The sequence below is a fragment of the Nestor notabilis genome, unplaced genomic scaffold, assembly GCF_000696875.1.
Source record: "Nestor notabilis isolate BGI_N333 unplaced genomic scaffold, ASM69687v1 scaffold4047, whole genome shotgun sequence".
NCBI classification, from domain to species: domain Eukaryota; kingdom Metazoa; phylum Chordata; class Aves; order Psittaciformes; family Psittacidae; genus Nestor; species Nestor notabilis.
This window is the reverse complement of record NW_009935906.1, coordinates 16,288-34,762: the sequence shown is the minus strand read 5'-3', so window position 1 is coordinate 34,762 and position 18,475 is coordinate 16,288. Positions and strand designations below refer to the sequence as shown.

The window sequence follows — 18,475 nt, the reverse complement described above, 5'->3', positions numbered from 1 at the left end:
GGTGTATGAGTCGCCGCGGTGTCGGGTCTGAGGCGTGCCCGCCTTCCCGCAGCCCCGGCGAAGCTGTTCGGTATCGGCGTCGCTCGTGTTCCGTAGGAGCTGAAGATGAGCACGCCGGTGACTATGTCAACGTACGTCCGGTGCATCAGCTACGGGCTGATGAGGCAGCTGGCAGACTTCATCGACCCGCAGGAGGGGTGGAAGAAGTTAGCAGTAGATATAACCAACCCGACCGGTGAAAGCAGATACAACCAAATGCACATAAGGTCCTACATGGATGTCATGTAACATAATCTCGTTTATTAACTGTTTAACTTAAATACCACTGTCCATCCCATTACTGTAACTTGTTGTAGTTTGTGTGCCAGTAGGTACTTAAACCTTACAGTAACACTTCCTTAGGGAACTCGAGGTAATTACTCCTGATCGTTCTGTAGTTCAGTTTTCAGACAAGCTATAGCCAAAGAAAATTGAGTTAGGAAATAAGAATTAATTAGAGCCACAGGCATAAGCATTTTTAGCAATACAACATTAGCTGTGCAGCTTTCTGTACCCTACAGACTGAAAACCATTGACTTCACTGTGCCTCTTCACACCAGAGCAGCACAGGAGACAACTGTAACTCCTCATTTGCTGTTCTCAAGAGAATGTCCAGCAAATGTGGGGAACCCAGGCCTAAAAGTAACAAGTTTAATTGAGAAGTCATGTCAGCAGTAGTTTATGAACAGCTTGAAGGGTTTGTTGAATCCTTAAGCTGTCTCAAAGGTTATGAGATTTTTGAATGCCCTACCTGTTATCTTGAGTTTCCAGTCTGTGGAGGTTTAACCCCAGCTGGCAACCAAGTATCACACAGCCGAAACCAGGACACATCCTTTCTAGAGATGTTAGCAATAAGTCTTCATTTGTCTTTCTATAATAATAAATCAGTCAGAATACTGGATCTCAATTTCTGCATAATCTACATCCCAGAATGTTCAAAATGAAGTGTGAATGTCAAATGGGTGGGAAAACCACTTAATTTTATTCCATTTGATTGGGCTTTGACTTGCCCTGTGTCTGACATTCTTTTCTCTGTTAGTCCCATGTGCCAATACGTTATGGGTCCTGGACAACATGTTGAAGCCATGAATGCATATTTTTCATTTAGCTTTTCCCAAATTTTGCATATTTTTTCCACTTGAGTTTGAATTTTTAAATTATTTTCAGGTGCATTTTCAGAAGATCTGCAAATAGTTGTACAGTACAATTCAGTACATTCAGAATTTTGGGGGGTTTGCTCGTGGGTTTTTGTTGTTGTTGTCATTTACCTTTAATCTCTTTCCTTCTTCTTGGTTCTCAAGGTCACTTTTTTTTATTTATTTTTTTTTTAAATGTTGGTCTTAACTTATCTTTTAAGGAGATTTGAAGCATTTGTCCAAATGGGAAAGAGCCCCACGTGTGAATTGCTTTATGACTGGGGAACAACAAACTGTACAGTTTCTGATCTTGTGGACCTGCTGATTAGGAATCAGTTCCTAGCACCAGCCAGCCTTTTGCTTCCAGGTAACTGTTACTCTTGTACAGTTTGCACTGTGTTCTCAGTTTTCTAAGACACTAAAGAGCTTCACAGTAACCTGAAAATCAGAAAGGATTAGGTCAAAATAACCAAATGTTGGATATATTTTCCATTATTTGTAATAACAGTTTGAATAAGAGTTACAAGTTTAAATAAGAATCCTGCAGTTTACACATGGTGGCAGAATACAACCTTCTGAATGATGTTCTTAGGAAATCTTAGTAAATGCTGGCCGTAATGTTACTTGGTTTATCTGATTCCTAATGTAGTTAACCTGTTTTCTAAATTCCATTTTCAGAAGCTGTAAGGATGGCACAAGAAGTTACATTACCTCTTTCTTCACAGGAAACGTTGCCTATACATGAGAAACAACTGCCTGTACAGGAAAAAGAAGTGGCTTCTATACAGCCTCTTTTAGCTCAGAGTACTGAAAAGCAATATTCAGCTCCTTTTTTCAGTCAAGAAAACAGCAGCCCACAGTCCAGTAACACAGGTAGGCACTTAGTTTGTTAGAATTAAGTACAGTCTTTTTGCTGATCTGTTCTTAACCCCACGTAAAATAAATCCTAACTGTGTATTAATGACTATGTTCCTATCATCCTGCATCTTACAGGAAAGAGCATCTTGCTTTTGCTTTTGTTCTGTGTTGCTGTGAATTTAGCTTGGGTAATAAGATGTCCGAATGTGAGATGCACCTTGCTGATAAGGCAGCTACTGCGATGAAAACTTGACTGTTAACTAAATCACAGTTTATTTTGTGCTACATATAATCCTGTTGTCCTTTTTAAATACTGATTTTATAGACTATTTAGCATCTTGCATTTTGAAGCTGGATTTTATATGTCAGACATGACTAAGAATGTTGAAGAAAAGATGACTAAAGAAAGCATTCTAGGAAAGTACATGTTGGTCTACTCTTTCCTAAAGGTCTGCTTTGGGGCTGCTGCCAGAAGCATGGTGTGGTCTAGATATATTTTTACATCTGACGCAGTGTGGCTCTCTTTTTATTCTGATCTGCTGCACATTACCTGTATTATGAATAGTAACAAAAAATATTACCGGAAGGCTGCTTCAGTGCTAGTTGTGAAGAAAATTATACGTATCTATTTACGCATATTTATCTCATATATATATATATTTATAGGGTGGGGGTTTTTTCTGGTATCTTCGTCACAAAGCTGGAAGTAGGGCTCCTCTATGTCAGGATTTATGTGGTAGCAAGTTTGTGGTTTAATAGAACTGAAGCAGAAAATCTATTCAATATATTTGTTCCTTAAATGAGAAACATAGCTGTGTGCTAGATGTTAAATGTGTCTTTCAGGCTTCCATAATTTTTCATTTCGTGACTTGGAAAATGTTACAAATAATTTTGATGCACGACCAGAATCAGCTGGAGGTAATAAACTGGGAGAAGGTGGCTTTGGCATTGTGTTCAAAGGCTACATCAACGGCAGAAATGTGGCCGTCAAGAAACTCGTTGCTGTGAGTTGTCCTGGGCTTTTTTCCTTTTAATGACTATGTGCTTTATAGTATAGACTTGTTTATCTGTGGAAAGTGTGGAATGGTATACTTCAAAAAGCATCACCAAGTTAAACTTTATCCTGTAGTCCCATGAATGGTGTGAGTCAGCACAGTCACCAGAGATGAAGTCTTGCCTTTTCTGTAGCTCTCCTTTCAGCGGCTCAGACAAGCTGTCTGGAAGAGCAGAGCACTCCACTGTTCCCCTCCCTCCCGTGCACACAGGCAGTGGCAGAAGGGCAGGACTGCTAAGGAGGTTTCCCCTTCAGGATCAGATAAGCGATTCACAAACTAAATAGTTGCTGCCACAGAATTTTAGTCTTTATAACTAGTGGTTTGTGTGAATAATTAATTCTGTAATGAGTAAGTGCTATTAGTGGGTAACTGCAGTGAAATAAAGTGGGCAAGTTTGTGAGTGTGCTGAAATTGAATCCATTTGTCCAATAATACTGTGTTCCAAGGAATTAAAAATCATGGTCTGATACTATGAGCTGAGTAAAAAAATACTGTAAACAGTTAAGTAGTTGTTACATGTAATTAATCTAAAGAAAGCTTACAATTCTGGGGTTTTTTTAAATGAACAACTGCGTGGTTTAATATGGCCGGCAATATTAACATCGGATACTTCCTTTTGTAGATGGTTGATGTTAGTGTTCAGGACTTGAAACAGCAATTTGATCAAGAAATAAAATTGATGGCAAAGTGAGTACAGTCTTACACGATATTATATAGCCTTTTGTTGGAATCTGAATTGACAGTTAACGCATTAGCTAGTGGGATCCCTTATTTTTGTCTTTCTAGCATAACTTAACGATTTTCATGTTAAGTGAGAATGTTACATATACAGCATGACTGTATTTTGTTCATTTTAAGTGACACCACTGCAGAAACCTAGCTATGTGCAGTAGTGCTGGAACAAGTAATAGGGGTTTGAGTTCCCTTTGCTTTTTGTTTTCCTCAAATGTTGGGAGTCTTTCAGAGCATACATGAATAGAATTTTTTTGCTGTAGGTGTCAGCATGAAAATCTGGTAGAATTACTTGGTTTCTCAAGTGATGGTGCTCAGCCATGTCTGGTGTATGAATACATGCCCAATGGTTCCTTGCTTGACAGACTTGCATGTCTGGTAAGTAAAATGGTTTTGAGCTTCCAGTTCTTGTATTTTGCTGAAGTACAGATATCTATGAAATGGCTTTGAAACAGCACTGAACCGTAATGACCAAATGATGTCTCACTACTTACTTATGTGTTCTGGAAGAGAAATACGATGACAAGTATTCTTCCAATAATGTTTTATACAAATGCTTTAGACACATTCAAGTCAAAGCGGGCTGATAATATGATGACATGCACCAGTACCTGAAGTGGCACAGGAGCTTGGACTTGCTGTGCCTCTGTGAAACAGAGCAGAGAGTGCTACAATATAGCTCTGACATCAGCGTGGTCTCTGCTAGTTCTTGAGATTCTGCATTGTGCAATTGCCCTTTGTTCATTGCCCTTGTGATAGCGGTTGTAACACAGCGTTCACAATCTGCATATCTTTCTGGAGCGCCTAAATAAATGGGAAGTACATTTTTTTTTAAATTAGCATTTTGTGTAAATGCAGTGCTTGCTTCTAATTTAATCTAATGATGTATCTTCTAGCCTTGGCCTTTCATAAATAATAAGTTGCTTTGTTTTTGGTGAGGCAGCTCTGTGTATGAAGTGATACCAATAGTGAGCTAGACTTAATGTAATAAATGAGTGTCCACAATAGTTTGTTGAAGGACTTAAAATAACTGTTTTATACGAAGCAAATACAGCTTCTGAGGTTGTGATCTGGTGAACATTTTAAATTGGTGCTGCTTCAAGCCCCATATACTCGCAGACCTAAAAAATGTTATGTTGCTTTTTTTTTGCACTGATCTTCCTGTTGTACAGGCTCAAGCATTTAGTAGAGCAGTGCTTAACAAGGATGTCTAGAAAATGTTCATTCATGTAACTTCGGCTGTTAGCATCAAGTGAGATTAAAAGACTGGTGGTAATTGAAAGCTAAGTAGAAATAACTGAGACCTTTATAAGGAAGAGACAAACTTACTATATATATTACAAAGATTCTAAATCAGAACCTATGAATAAGAAAGAATCTTCTGATAAATTGAATATGTGAGGAATGTGCATACTGAAGGTGTGTTTGTGCTGATAACTTCATTTTGTGACTTAATGTGTTTGAGGCATGGCCTCTTGCATATGTCATCTTTTTCTTGTCTGGACTTTAAGGAGCTGGCAAGGAAGGCGATAGAATGGTGAGGTACTCTAATGCTCTACCCTTGGCCACTGACAAGATTAGGAGGTTATTTCGAAATGCTGGTGTCCTCACTCCCAAGGTTTAGTTAGTTACATGAATTGAACTAAACTCTTGGTGAATCTAAAATGACTGGAAGTTTGACTCCTCACAGTTAGTAAAAACTGTCGATGGCTTTGCATTATTTACTTTGAGTTAAAGGCTCCAATATTGGTTCTGGTACAAAGTGGAAGATGTGGTAGATACAGAGTTCTTTGCAGTGCAGCTGGCCTTGTAGGGTTAGAGTTGACTATTATCAAAAACGCTTTGCAACGGGTTAATTAGTCTAAGGCAAAATGCAGGGGAGAGAACTGAATGTGACAAATGCATGTATTTCTGCCCAAGTGAATGAAGAAATGTATGGTATTAGTTTTTAGCAATTTACTTGAAAACTTCAAAGCATAGCAAGAAGTGGATTTTCGATTGTGGGGGTTTCTTATGTTTTAGATTGGTTTATGTAAGTGTATATGTATTATATTTTCACCTTTCTACTTCCCTTTCTCCCTTCTTATTGAAGGATGATACTCCACCAATTTCTTGGAATACAAGATGTAAAATTGTTCAAGGCACAGCAAATGGCATCAACTTTTTGCATGAAAATAATCATATTCACAGAGATATTAAAAGGTAAAAGCTGCTGATTATCTGTGGCTGTGTTTTCCCCCTTTTTTATTTTTTATTTTCCTTCTTCCCCCTGTTAAAATCATTTTAAAGAGAACAAACTGCAAGAAGCATTGCTTCAGTCAAGGGCGCAGTCTTTTCTGCAAGTGACATCCATCGCTGTAATCTTGTCTGTGCCACAAGGACATGACCAGTACAGACTTCTAAAAGGGAATTATGAAGCTATTAGAATCATGGAATTGTTTAGGTTGCAAAAGACCTTTAAGATCAAGCCCAACTGTTAACCTAGTGCTGCCAAGTCCACCACTACACCATGTCACTAAGCACCACATCCACAGGTCTTTTAAGTATCTCCAGGGATGGTGACTCAGGCACTTCTTGGGGCAGCCTGTTCCAGTGATTGACAACCCTTTTGGAGAAGAAATTTTTCTTACTATCGAATCTAAACCTCCCTTAGTGCAACTTGAGGCCGTTTCCTCTTGTCCCAGCGCTTGGTCCCTGGGAGAAGAGACTGACCCCTCCCCTCCATTGCATCCTCCTTTCAGGTAGTTGTAGAGAGTGATAAGGTCCCCCATGAGCCTCTTTTTCTCCAGACTCAACAACCCCATTCCCTCAGCTGTTCCTCATCAGACTTGTGCTCCAGACCCTTCACCAGCTTCACTGCCCTTCTCTGGACCCGCTCCAGCTCCTTAGTGTCTTTCTTGTAGTGAGGGGCCCAGAACTGAACACAGGATTTGAGGTGCAGACTCACCAGTGCCCAGTGCAGGGGGATGATCACTGCCCTGGCCCCACTGGCTACGCTATTGCTAATACAGGCCAGGATGCTGTTGGCCACCTTGGCTGCCTGGGCACAAGCTGGCTTATGTTCAGATGGCTGTCAACCATCAGCAGGAGGTCCTTTTCTGCTGTGCAGCTTTCCAGACAGAAAATTTTGTATTACAATTTGGGTTGTAAATGTAATTTGTAAAATGTAATGTAAACTTTAATTTGTATTGCAATCTGTTACTACCAAATAGTTACCTGAGTGCTGTGAGAACACACAAGTTCTGTTCTTTCACAACTACTGCCAATGAAAAAGTTGCTATTACAGAACATAATGACTTTTTAAATGGGGAATTTTTCAGAGGAAGCCCACCTTCTTCTTCCTCTTTTTCCTAGAAAGTTTCTTCAGAATGTCTCCTTTGATTTACTGCTATTTATTATAAAGACAGTAAAATTTCTTCAGTCAGGTTATGAAGTTCAGGGCTCTTCAATCATAATGTTCACGTGTTTGTTACACCAGAATTTTTTCTAGTGATAGGAGTTTAGAAGAGGTGATGGTTTTGTTGTAGAGTTTGGTGGTTTTTTCCTTTTTTTCTTTTATTTCCCTTGCTACAGTTAGTTGTACCAAAACAGTCCAAATCTTTGAAGGAAAGCCCTAGGTGGGTTACTCTTCTGTGGGTTAAGAAGGATCAACTGACCGATTAGATGTCAGAGCTGAATATTTCAATAGCTTTCTGGCTTCTGGCAACTTTGCTAAATGTAGGCTTTTTGGTTTTGTGACCTTCCAGCTTGTAAGGAACAAGTTTTTCTTTTTCAGATGCCTCATAGAATGTGCTTGCTGCTTTGACAGTTTCTTTCTTCTTTCTTCCCTGCTTAAGCCTCTGGACAAGTGTAATGACTGGAAGGGATGCATTATTTTACCTTGTGCTACTCTACCCTTTTAACTGCTGTGAGTTGATCATATTACAGGGTTGGGTTTTGTTTAGTTTTGTTTGTTTTGTTTGGATTTCATTTTGCAACCTCTTGCAGTGAGAAGTTCAATAAATTTGGTTGGTGTATTAATAGTGCTGCCACTCCCAGGTGAAACGTAGACGAAGAGACATCTAAGATTAACCTAAGTCTTCATTCTGCTGCGATGTGTGGAGACAATTCATAACCACATAGGCACTAGAACAGCTTCCCTATGGGCTGGAGGGGACAAGATTGAATGAGTGTTCTCAGGGTTGTCCATAGTTTTTTGGCTTGGTTATGCCCAGGAAATAGTTAATTTCTTTCTTGAAGCTTGAGATTTGCAGTAAAACTTGCTTCTGTTGTGCTCTCTGCGGAGAATCAAAAAGGCAACCACTCTTTGGGCTTGACTCGAGTTGATAAGAAGCTCGGATACATGAAGTTGTCATCCTGTCCTTCCGTCTTTTCAATGCTGACCTTGAAATATGAAACCAGATGGGGGATGATGCCTTGACCAGTGTTTGGCCCTTTGCAGGGGCCTTTTATTTAACACTGTTTACATCAGTTCTAACATCAAGTGATCTGTTGTAACTAACAGCTGTGTTAATTTTGTTGAGAAGTTTGGAGAACAAGAAGGGGAAGTTAGACATGCAAGTTAGTAGTCAGTGTTAATATGTTGTGTTTGGCTATGTGGTTTTCTTACAGTTCCATTAAGGGAGTCAGAAAATTAGGATTACAGAAATGTTACATTAAGTGATTTATAAAATGGTTCCAAGTGGCACAAGTTTAAAAAAACAGTAGAAGATTTATGCTATAGTTCAACCCACTGAGTATTTTATGAAAGCATTAAGGTCTGCTAGATGAGTCTTATTTTTCAGGGATTTTTTCAAGGAAACTAAAAGCTGAAGATCAAGTACAAACACAACACATATATTATTCCAGCATTAGTAAGTTTTCTGTTTCTCTCCCTAGAAAAGAATAGCAGTATTCATTTAGCACATGAATTTGGAATGGCTGACATAGTACTAGATAATAGGTATAAACCCCTGCTTTTGTTAGTTCTGAGTAGAGATTTAGACAGTTAAGAATTGTACTGTGATCCAGTACCAGTTGATCAGAGCAAAGTATTCTCTATTATCCTTCTTAAAGAAAGAGTATTCAGATGCAAAACAAGGGTGTAACATAATTGGTCTCTCATAAGGAACTTCTTATATTTGTAGGATTTGTGGGTTGTGGGGCTGTTTGGTTTTTTTCCCTTATGGGTTTTATTTTTCCCTCCCCTTTTGTGTTTGTTTTTGCATGCACAAGAAAAAATCTGGATGGATCTTGGCAGCCAGTTCTTGATTTATTTAGAGCAATTAATTTTGAAATCAAGCAATTTCCAACAAAATTAATTCTTATATTTTTTTGTTACATGGATAACTTGGATCTCAAGAAACAGTTTCTAAAGAGTTATTAGTCTATTATAAAACCCAATTACTGTACTGGTTCAAAAAATTCTCTTCTTTTTCTTTTCCCCTCCCCTCTCCCCCAGTGCAAATATCTTATTAACTGATACATATATGCCCAAAATTTCTGACTTTGGACTTGCAAGAGCATCTGTAACATTCACACGAACAATCATGACTGAAAGAATTGTTGGAACAGCAGCCTATATGGCACCTGAAGCTCTGCGAGGAGAGATAACACCTAAATCGGATATCTTCAGTTTTGGAGTAGTAAGTAGAATGTGGGAAGCAGTACATGCCTTTCTTTTTGGTAAATAATAAAGGCGTACAAAATCAAGAATACCTGAAATTAAATAATCTAATCTATTACTGTTCTTTTCTCCAATAGATGTGCTCTTAAAATAGCATTTCTAAACTTTGATGGGTTTAAAATCATCTGAATATGTTGCATTTGCATGTGAAAGACCAAAGTGAAATAATATTCCAGGTTCTATGTAAATGTAGCTTAAGGTAACGTGGAACATTGTTTGTTCTTGTATAGTATGGCACAAAAATTTAACACAGGCTGGAGAAAAAAAATGGCTGGAGAAGATGTTCCAAAATGTGTGGTTTACTATATTTCAGCACCAAAAGTATGTTGTGCATGTGGGATTTGCCTTAAAGTTGAGTACAGAAAAGACATTAGCTTAATATTCGGGAGAACACTGAATACATCATGAATAGATCCAAGACCCTAACTGCTACTGACCACTTCCTTCATGGCATTTAGTTTCATGGGGATGTGGGCCAGACACTGTGAATACTTTGGAAACCCTTCTATCATGCTCTGCAGAGATACAGTGTAGGGTGAGAACTTGCAAGACTGCTAATAACAGTCAATGAAAATAAAGGTAGGAACAACAGCAACAACAGTCAGTTGTGTGGAGAGCTATCTTTGGACAAACATGGATCCTGTGAGCGTTTGTGTGAAAGACTGGGGGTCATGCTCCTTTTTGCAAATGGTGTATGTGCTCAGGGTTATTTTGTGCTTCCATTTTCTCTTTTTGATTTTTTTTCTCCTAGGTCTTACTAGAAATAATAACGGGTCTTCCTCCAGTAGATGACAAACGGGAGCCACAGATACTGGTATGTTCTTTTTGCTTTCTCCTCCCCTCCCCCTGCTCTAGAATCTCTTTGTGTGAAATAATAGCCAGCAGGTTCTGAGACAGTCAAGTTAGTCATCAAAATACATAGTTATGAAAACAGCTCTTGTGTCAATGTTTATTTGTTTTAGAGGTGAGGCTGAAACTTTTATCTCTTGGCTGGCAGATGATTGTTCAGTTCCCAAGGTCATCTCCTGATCTGATAGTATAATTCTCTTCATTTTGGTACTGCTGCTTCTTGTAATGCCATTATGCTTTATTAGCGTACTCCTGTTATATGCAAATATCCTGATAGCTCTTCATTCACCAGAACTTTTTAAACTATCCATCTCAGTTGTTTCTTTATGGTTTTCTGTACTTCTTACCATTCCTGTATCAATTTTCATTTTCTTCAGCTTTACTGATAATTTGCAAATACCTTGTATTTTAAACCTTAGGAAGTTTGGAATGTAAGGGCTTTTTTCACAGCTTGAGGGGTGGGTTGAATTTTGTTTTCTTTTTTAGTATTCAATTAGTAATTCAGTTTACTAATGAGGAAAGTAATGTCTTGGAGCTGTCTTTAATTAAATATTTTACCATGCTGTTCTTAATTTAGCCTTTCATTTAGCTTAAGATTAAATTCTGAACTACTTAGTCCAAGAAGTTTTCCTGGACTATTTATTGCATAAAGACTTACTTATTTACTAAGTATGAAATAGCATTGAGGTTGGGATTGGTTTTGCTCCATACTGTTTGATAGCAGAGCTCTGTCTTCACAGCTTTAGGAATACCTTTGTACTGCTAACAGAATTTTTTTCCTCTAAGCTGTATCTTCTGGGGTGTCATAATTCTTATCCAGTTGAGCTCTGTAAAGACCTTGGAGAACAGTCCCTATCAAATTGAACCTTGCGGTTTTGGGGTTTTTTTTTTGAAGCAGGGTTTTTCAGAAATAGGATCTCAAAAGGAGCATAATGTAAGATTTGACTGGTACAGTTTATCTTTGCCATGTACTTTTGGTAGCATAAAGAGAATGGTCAGTGAAAGATGATGTGGCGTCCTTAGCTGTGAAGATTTTGGGGTAGTTGTATGTTAGCAATTTCAGACTGACCCGTAAAGGAAGGCAGAAGAACTGCCTCTACTCACTGACTTTTATTTCTTAGTTCATTCACCATACTGACATGTCTGAGGTATTCCTCAGTCAGTGTTTGTGATGACAGATAAAACGCGTCTCAAGTGTGTTGGAGCAGGAGAGCTTGGACTAAATGAGTCAGATTTAAAAATCGATTTAAATCCGGACATTTATAAAGAGGCTTTATAAAGTTGACAAAAATGTCATTCACACTTAAACTTGCATATTTGTGGGTTATTATAAGTAAACGTGCATACTTTTTGTTGATTGTGCTGCTTCTCTTAAAAGAGAGTACTAGGAAACTGAGCCTTTAACTGGGAGAAAGTTAAAGCTGTATGATAACACTTCAAGAAAATTGCTTTACCATTTTGTGTTAACTCAGTTAGAAATTAAGTATAATAAAAATGTATAGTTCATTTATAGTCTCAGAGGCTGTTTCTGCAGATATTGATAAACAATTATGCTGCTGAGCCACTGTCATAATTCTTTGTCTAGAAAAGGGGTCAAGAAAAGAAAGGACACTCAAAAGCAAGCTTTCAAAGTGTTAGTGTGGAATACATAATGCTTGGGTGCTTACAGACTTGCCCACTCATTGGTACAAACTCTCTTGCAGTTAAATATCAAAGATGAAATTGAGGATGAGGAAGCAACTATTGAGGATTATGTTGATGAAAAGATGAGTGACTGGGATGCACCTTCGGTTCATAAAATGTATTCAGTTGCTTATCGGTGTCTGAATGAGAAAAAAACCAGAAGGCCAGACATTAAGACGGTGTGTAGTCCCACAGATCAATGACTTCTTTTGAGTCTGTGTGTCCCTGTGTCCCTGCCTCTGTGTGTTTACAGTATCAGTTATTTGTATTTCTGTCTGTTCTCTTGCAGGTTCAACAGCATCTACAAGAGATAAAAATTTCATAAGTGTTTCTTCCGATACACAAATGGTTTTGCACTGGAGTAGACTCCAGTAGCAAATATTTTATTAGTATTTAGTATGACATTATCAGCTTTTCTGCTTTCCAGAACTTCCTGGTCTGTATGTAAGGAGGGCTGCTGGCCTGTCACCATGTTGTTAACTGAGCAGCCTTTCACATATCCTTAGCCATTGGGCCCCTAACATGAGAAAACAGGGGTTTTGTATTAACAAATTGCAGTGCTGGTACATATTCTCCACAGCTTTTTAAGTGCATTTCTGTATTAGAATCTATTATTTGGTTCTTTTGATTTCCAAGTATCAAGTATGTCTGCTGCAAAGGCATATGACAGTAATAGGTAAGTATTTTTTCTGCAGACTGCTTCCTCGATCAGGTGTACTACACCTCTTCCTACAGAAGACAAAAGCATTTAATAGATATAAATGGCACTTACATTGTCTTTGGGAGAAAAAGCAATAGTAGGACATGTTTAAAACAAACTTTATTTAGCATTTTGACTTGAGAATTTATATTGGTGCGAATGGACTGATAATGTTTGTGAATGTGATTGTTTTCCAGAATGTCCTCTCAGGATAAGTTTTAGCCAAATAAATGCTGCGAGACATATCCTAGGTTGTTTTTTTTGTGTTCAAGGATTTCCAAGCAAAATAACTGCTGTGCAGTGCAAATGCAAAAATACATCTGGCTTCCTTCCAGTGAACTCTGTATGATGACAAACCATTTAATATTTTTCATAGGAAGACTCTTAGATGCTTTGTGTATTTTATGCTTCAGGGCAAGATTCCATATGGATTATAAATATAGATGGCTTATTTTGTTAAAGGGGGCAGAATAATAATTCTGTTAAGACCAATTCTGCATTTTGCTTAATCAAATAGTTAAGTTCTTTTAAAGATATATATGTATGTATATTAATAACTAAATATTAAAATGCACTTTTTTAAAAAGCAACATGGAAGGCTTTCTAAAATAGAAACACCAAAGATCAAAGCAGGCTAAAAACGGAATGAAAGTAACTAGGAAGGTTCTAGATACTAAAGCAGGTATGAATCTTCAGACTGAACAGGTATGAAAATACTTGTAAATGAAAGAAGTTACTTTCATACAACCCCTTTTCTGCACCTTATGAACTTTTTCTTGACAGCTTAGGGGTAGGTTTAGCTTACAGCTAAATTTGAAATTCCATGATTATCAAAGAAAAAGGAAACACTGAGAAATAACCTGACTGCATTCAAGGAGATCGATCAATCTATCGATCGATCTATCTATCCATCTATTGGTAGAAAGCACGCAAGTCCTAACAGGTGTATTAATACCATTAGATCTCTGACTGTTAACTGTTTCTGTACTGCCTTTTCAAACTGCTTCTAGTTTTATTTGAACATAAATTGTAAAAAGCTGCTAACATAAATAAAACTTCTGCATTACCATGGCAGATGATTATTTCTGCTATTAAAACATTGAGCCTTGGAAACAACAGTTGTTTTACATCGCTTGCATTTCTGATAACATTATGCTAACCTCGCTGCATGGAGTAAAACTGCACAGCTCTGAACCTGGGCTTGTGGAGAAAAAAGCTGCTATAAAGCTAAATCGAGTAAAATCTGCTGAAGCCATTTTCCACTTCTAAACATCTCCAGCTGTTAGGAGAGAGTTACATCTGCTTTTTCCTAGAGCTAGAATGTCATCCATAGTGTTGTCCTGGAGCATGTTTGCTGCAGTAATGCCCCAGTCAGTGCTGTTCACCTCTGGTACTGTACAACAATTTTGAAAGGGTTTTGAACTTGTTTAGTATTATTCTAGTGAGGAATGAAAATGGGAGGTGTTAGGTAAAGCTAAGTTATTTAAAATACAGAGTGTGAAGAGGAGGAACTTGCCTTTCCCCTCTTCCCCCCTTCCCCCCCCACAGTTTTTTCCAAGGTCTTTCTATGGTATTGTCAACACCTACAGACACTAACAGGGGATAGGAGTAGCTGACTTCTGTTTTGTTTATTCTCTGCAAAAACATTAAGCTATCCTAGGATCCATACTGCTTTGTGTTAATTACTACAGAAAGGCTTCCCAGGACACAAGTCAGTCATTCAGGTTCTTTATGAGCACAGGGATTATCTAGTTCCATAGAACTGGAGGTGAGAAAAAACTTCGTATGGCTGCTGGTGGGCGAAGAACATGCTGCACGGGAGATACTCTCAGGATAGAGCTAGGGCTAACAGGGCTGGCCTGCCTCCCGTCTAGGTGGGGAAGGTGCCACAGGGGGCAGCCAAGGCCCACCACCCTCAGTGGCAGAGCAAACCTTTTGTTTGTTAAGGATCTGGAGAACTGTTGCATAAAGCAATTACTTTAGTCACCCCCAGAAGGAAGCATGAACAAAAATAGCAAGAGTGATTTACTGCAGTTCCAACTAAGACTCTAGAAAGAAGCAGCAAGATAAAAGCAAATCTTAACAAGCCGAAGAAGATTGCTGTGAAGGAAACCTGGTAGGATGTGCATCAGTTCTCCCCTTGGCTACAGCAGGAGGTAACAGAATGGCTGTTGTGAGTCAGAGAAGGGGTGTCCACACAGCCCCACGGGCTGGGACATGAGCCATTAGTGGTTGCTGAGGAAGAATGCAAGAACAAGACAGATCCGGAGAGTTAATGCAGTATGATGGTTTGTACTGCTTGCAGCTCATTACCTTTGAAAAGGATGTGAGGTCTTCATTAGTTACTCAGCCTCTGTCAAATTTTCTTTGATCAGTTTGCTCAGTTGCCTTTTGAGCCAACACACATTCTACCAGCCACAGTACTTCGTGTTATTGAAATGGGAAGAACTGCTTCATCTTGAGATTTGGGCTGGCCAGCCGAGAGTTTGATTTAACACCCACTGATGAGAAGGCAAATAAAACTGCCTCTGACATTCACGCTCATGTAGAGGCCAAACCTGTTCCCTCCTCTTATCTTGCTTCTGCTCCTCTTACGGGAACAGCTTTGCTCCTGTATAGCATTTCACATTAAAAATATTCTCTCAAATCCTAGTTCAACATGTCTTCAAATTTCCTTCTTTCAACTGCAAAATTGCCATATCACCGACTTCCCATGGGGATATGTTGGCAGGACAGTTAAAAGCCAAACCACTAAATGTTCTTTTCAGCTTGGAAGTCTGAGAGCAATAGGAAAACTGCAACTACTTTCAGCTTAGACAAAAACCCAATGGAATAACATCATTTGAGTAGTTTAATTACATTACCTCATGCTGAGCAAGTAACAACACATAGAAATTAAATTACTAATCAACTACTTCAGCATTTTAAAAGGATAGAAGAACTTCTGAAGAGACTTATTATTGAAAGCATAAAAACCTCAAGAGATGAACATACCTGCATCCTGCAATGGAGGCTGCTGTGCTGCTTCCATGAAGCAATAGGGAAGTAGCTGTTTCCAACACACTGGGTTTTCTACAACAGCAAAAGCCAGGAATTCTGTTTCTGCCTATCTCCCTTAGGCCCTGCAGCCACTTTGTCCACACTGCTTTCTAGTTCTACAGGAACTGCCTATTAGTTACATGTCGTGATGTTAGCATACAGATCCTTGTTAAAAGGGATTATGACATGATTCAGACACCACCAAAATAAAGCATTGATCTTTATTTATGAAGTAAATTACAAAATAGATAAGGTAAACTTAGTTAATTTAAGCATCTGAAGGTGTTTTTCATTGAATACACAGACACTGTAAATCAGAAGTTTCCTCTATCAATGTGTTTATCCAAGTAATGGAGCAATTATTGCCTTGATTAGTTTTGCAAACCTCTGACAGGAGTGTTTTAAAAGATCAACTTCTCCCTACTTTGCCACATAAACTTTTCAAACAATAATTACCTGTCATGTTAATTAACTATTTAATAGCTTGTGAGTTAACTGCAAGCAGTTGCATTGCTTTTGGGTGTTATGAAGGCCAACAACAGTTTGAATGGACACTTTGAATTATTAAATGAGCAGAGACAGTTGAAGGAATAACTTCCATTAATGCCCTCATTTTGTGCTAGCTCTGAACATTCATTAACAGCAGTAGTGTTATGTGAGGCAACTACACAGATGTAAACGTGATTGATAGATCTTTACAAAAAGATTGGATGCTCCTTATTGCTTATTGTCAGGAGAAGAGCTACAAGAGGCCTGGAGAGGCAGTCGGTAGTGCAAGACTCGATGCAAGTCTCTTTGAGGGGAAAGGTGAGGGGGAAATACACTCAGGACATGACTCTGCTGGGTGGTCAGGGCGTTGTACATCCACACTGAATATTTTCAAGTAAGATAACTTGCAGTGCCTGGTTTGAGCTGAACTCTAAAGCAGCCCATGATAAATGCCCTCACAGAATCACTTCACCAGTTGTCACCATCCTCCAGATTAAGTTTTCTACCTCCTATCCTCATCTACCTAGGGCAGGGCTCGGAAAAAAACCCAAAACAAAACCAAACACAACACATACATTACCATATCAGGTCAAACTGTTCATTATTTAAAACATTCGGTATTAAAATCCTGAACTTCTTTACTGGCTCAAATAAGTGTAAAAACATATATGCACTCTTGGCATGGCTGACACATGGGCAGGAATACAAAATTCAAACAGAAAACCCCCTAGCAGCAATTTTTTAAGTGCTACACTCAAAGGTTTTCCTTAACCCCAAACCCCAAAATGAGTTAGGTGTGCTGAAAAGATTCAGGGTTCATCTAAAACCACATTTAATTACAGCGTACAATGAGCTGCACACACACGACCATGTTTAATAAACAATGACACTTGCCTGACAGGTAGCACACAGAAGAAACACTTCAAAGGCCAGATCCTTGCCCTGGAGGGAGAACGCAAGAGACAGAAAAAGAACACAGTAGCCTAGGGCAAGCAGGAGATCAGCTGAGGAGCCAGAGCTATTGAAGTGGATTGATGTAGTGTGTAAGATTAAATGAAAATAACTGAGGTGTCAAATTTCTACTGCATATAAAAAAAACCCAGTAAAACCAACAACTATTGCAATCTCCACATTATATAGTGCAATCTCTGACATCAAGAACAAGCCAGCATCTCCAAATAAAATAATATATAAGATAAAACAAATTTTATCAGGAACTATTAGTGTCAAAGCATTATTTTTTTCCCTACAAAATTAGGTTAAAACCTATCTTTTTAATAGAACAAACATGATTCTGCTATATCATGTGTACTCCTAGCACCTATGACAATATGCAGCGAACCAAGACTTGCAACTCCCATGCAGCTTAGAAAAAAAAGGAATTTGAACCCCACAAAGCTCACATGCAAGACACTAAAAAGCAAGTCCCCACTGGGGAATATAACCTATCCACTAGTATTTGCCTCATTACATAATTTTAAATATTTAAGGTCATCTAATACTTGATTTCCACATCTAATTCTTCTTGAATCCACTTGTTAAAATAAGCTATTTTTCCTCTTCCTATTAAAGACATTACTCATGGTTCAATCAAGTTTAGACTATTCTGGGTGATTTTAGTATTTTAGACAAGGGAAGGATTAAAAAAATAATTAAAAAAGACAAAATCCTAGCCAGGTGCTGCCACCAGTTATTCAAGACCTAGCTGGATTTTGTTACAGATTTAAGTTACTATTAAAGTTCAAACATCTAGGAAAAGTAATTTTCAGTAGACCTGGAAGGCTAAAACTGTAGTTGATACTGCAAATGCACAAGGATCTCAAGAATAACTCACCATTATGAAGCAAGTTATTTCCATTTTTACTGAATTTACATCGTTTTAGATCCAAGAGCACAGATAATCAATTATTTATTAGAAACTTTAAGCATATTGCTTTGAAAGCAGGTCCATAATCTACTGAGTATACTAACTCATGCACTTTTAATCACCTTTCCCTTGGTCATTCAGTACTTACTATGTAAGGCCTATGAGTGGTACAGAAGTCTGGAAAAGCTCTAGTGGTTTTATGTCAGATTTCTTTAAAAGACAGTTCCATGAAATTAGTTATAAATTTAACATGACCCTGCTTTTGTGTGGGAAAATATCCGGCTATTCTTGAGCACAGACATTAATTGATAGGTAACTGATTTTAGTTTATCTTTTGTATTACCAAAAAAACAAACCAAAGCA

The 18,475-nt window shown here is 38.3% G+C and overlaps 1 protein-coding gene across 1 annotated transcript; it reads left to right on the top strand.

Moving 5' to 3' along the window:
* The first annotated feature begins 105 nt into the window (after window positions 1–105).
* On the top strand, window positions 106–12,318 carry IRAK4 (interleukin-1 receptor-associated kinase 4). Its single transcript, XM_010018048.1, has 10 exons — window positions 106–266; window positions 1,397–1,542; window positions 1,854–2,048; window positions 2,877–3,037; window positions 3,711–3,775; window positions 4,084–4,198; window positions 5,913–6,022; window positions 9,261–9,444; window positions 10,237–10,299; window positions 12,038–12,318. The coding sequence occupies exons 1-10, from the start codon at window positions 106–108 to the stop codon at window positions 12,218–12,220; spliced, it is 1,383 nt and encodes a 460-aa protein (XP_010016350.1). The 3' UTR covers window positions 12,221–12,318.
* Window positions 12,319–18,475: the final 6,157 nt, after the last annotated feature.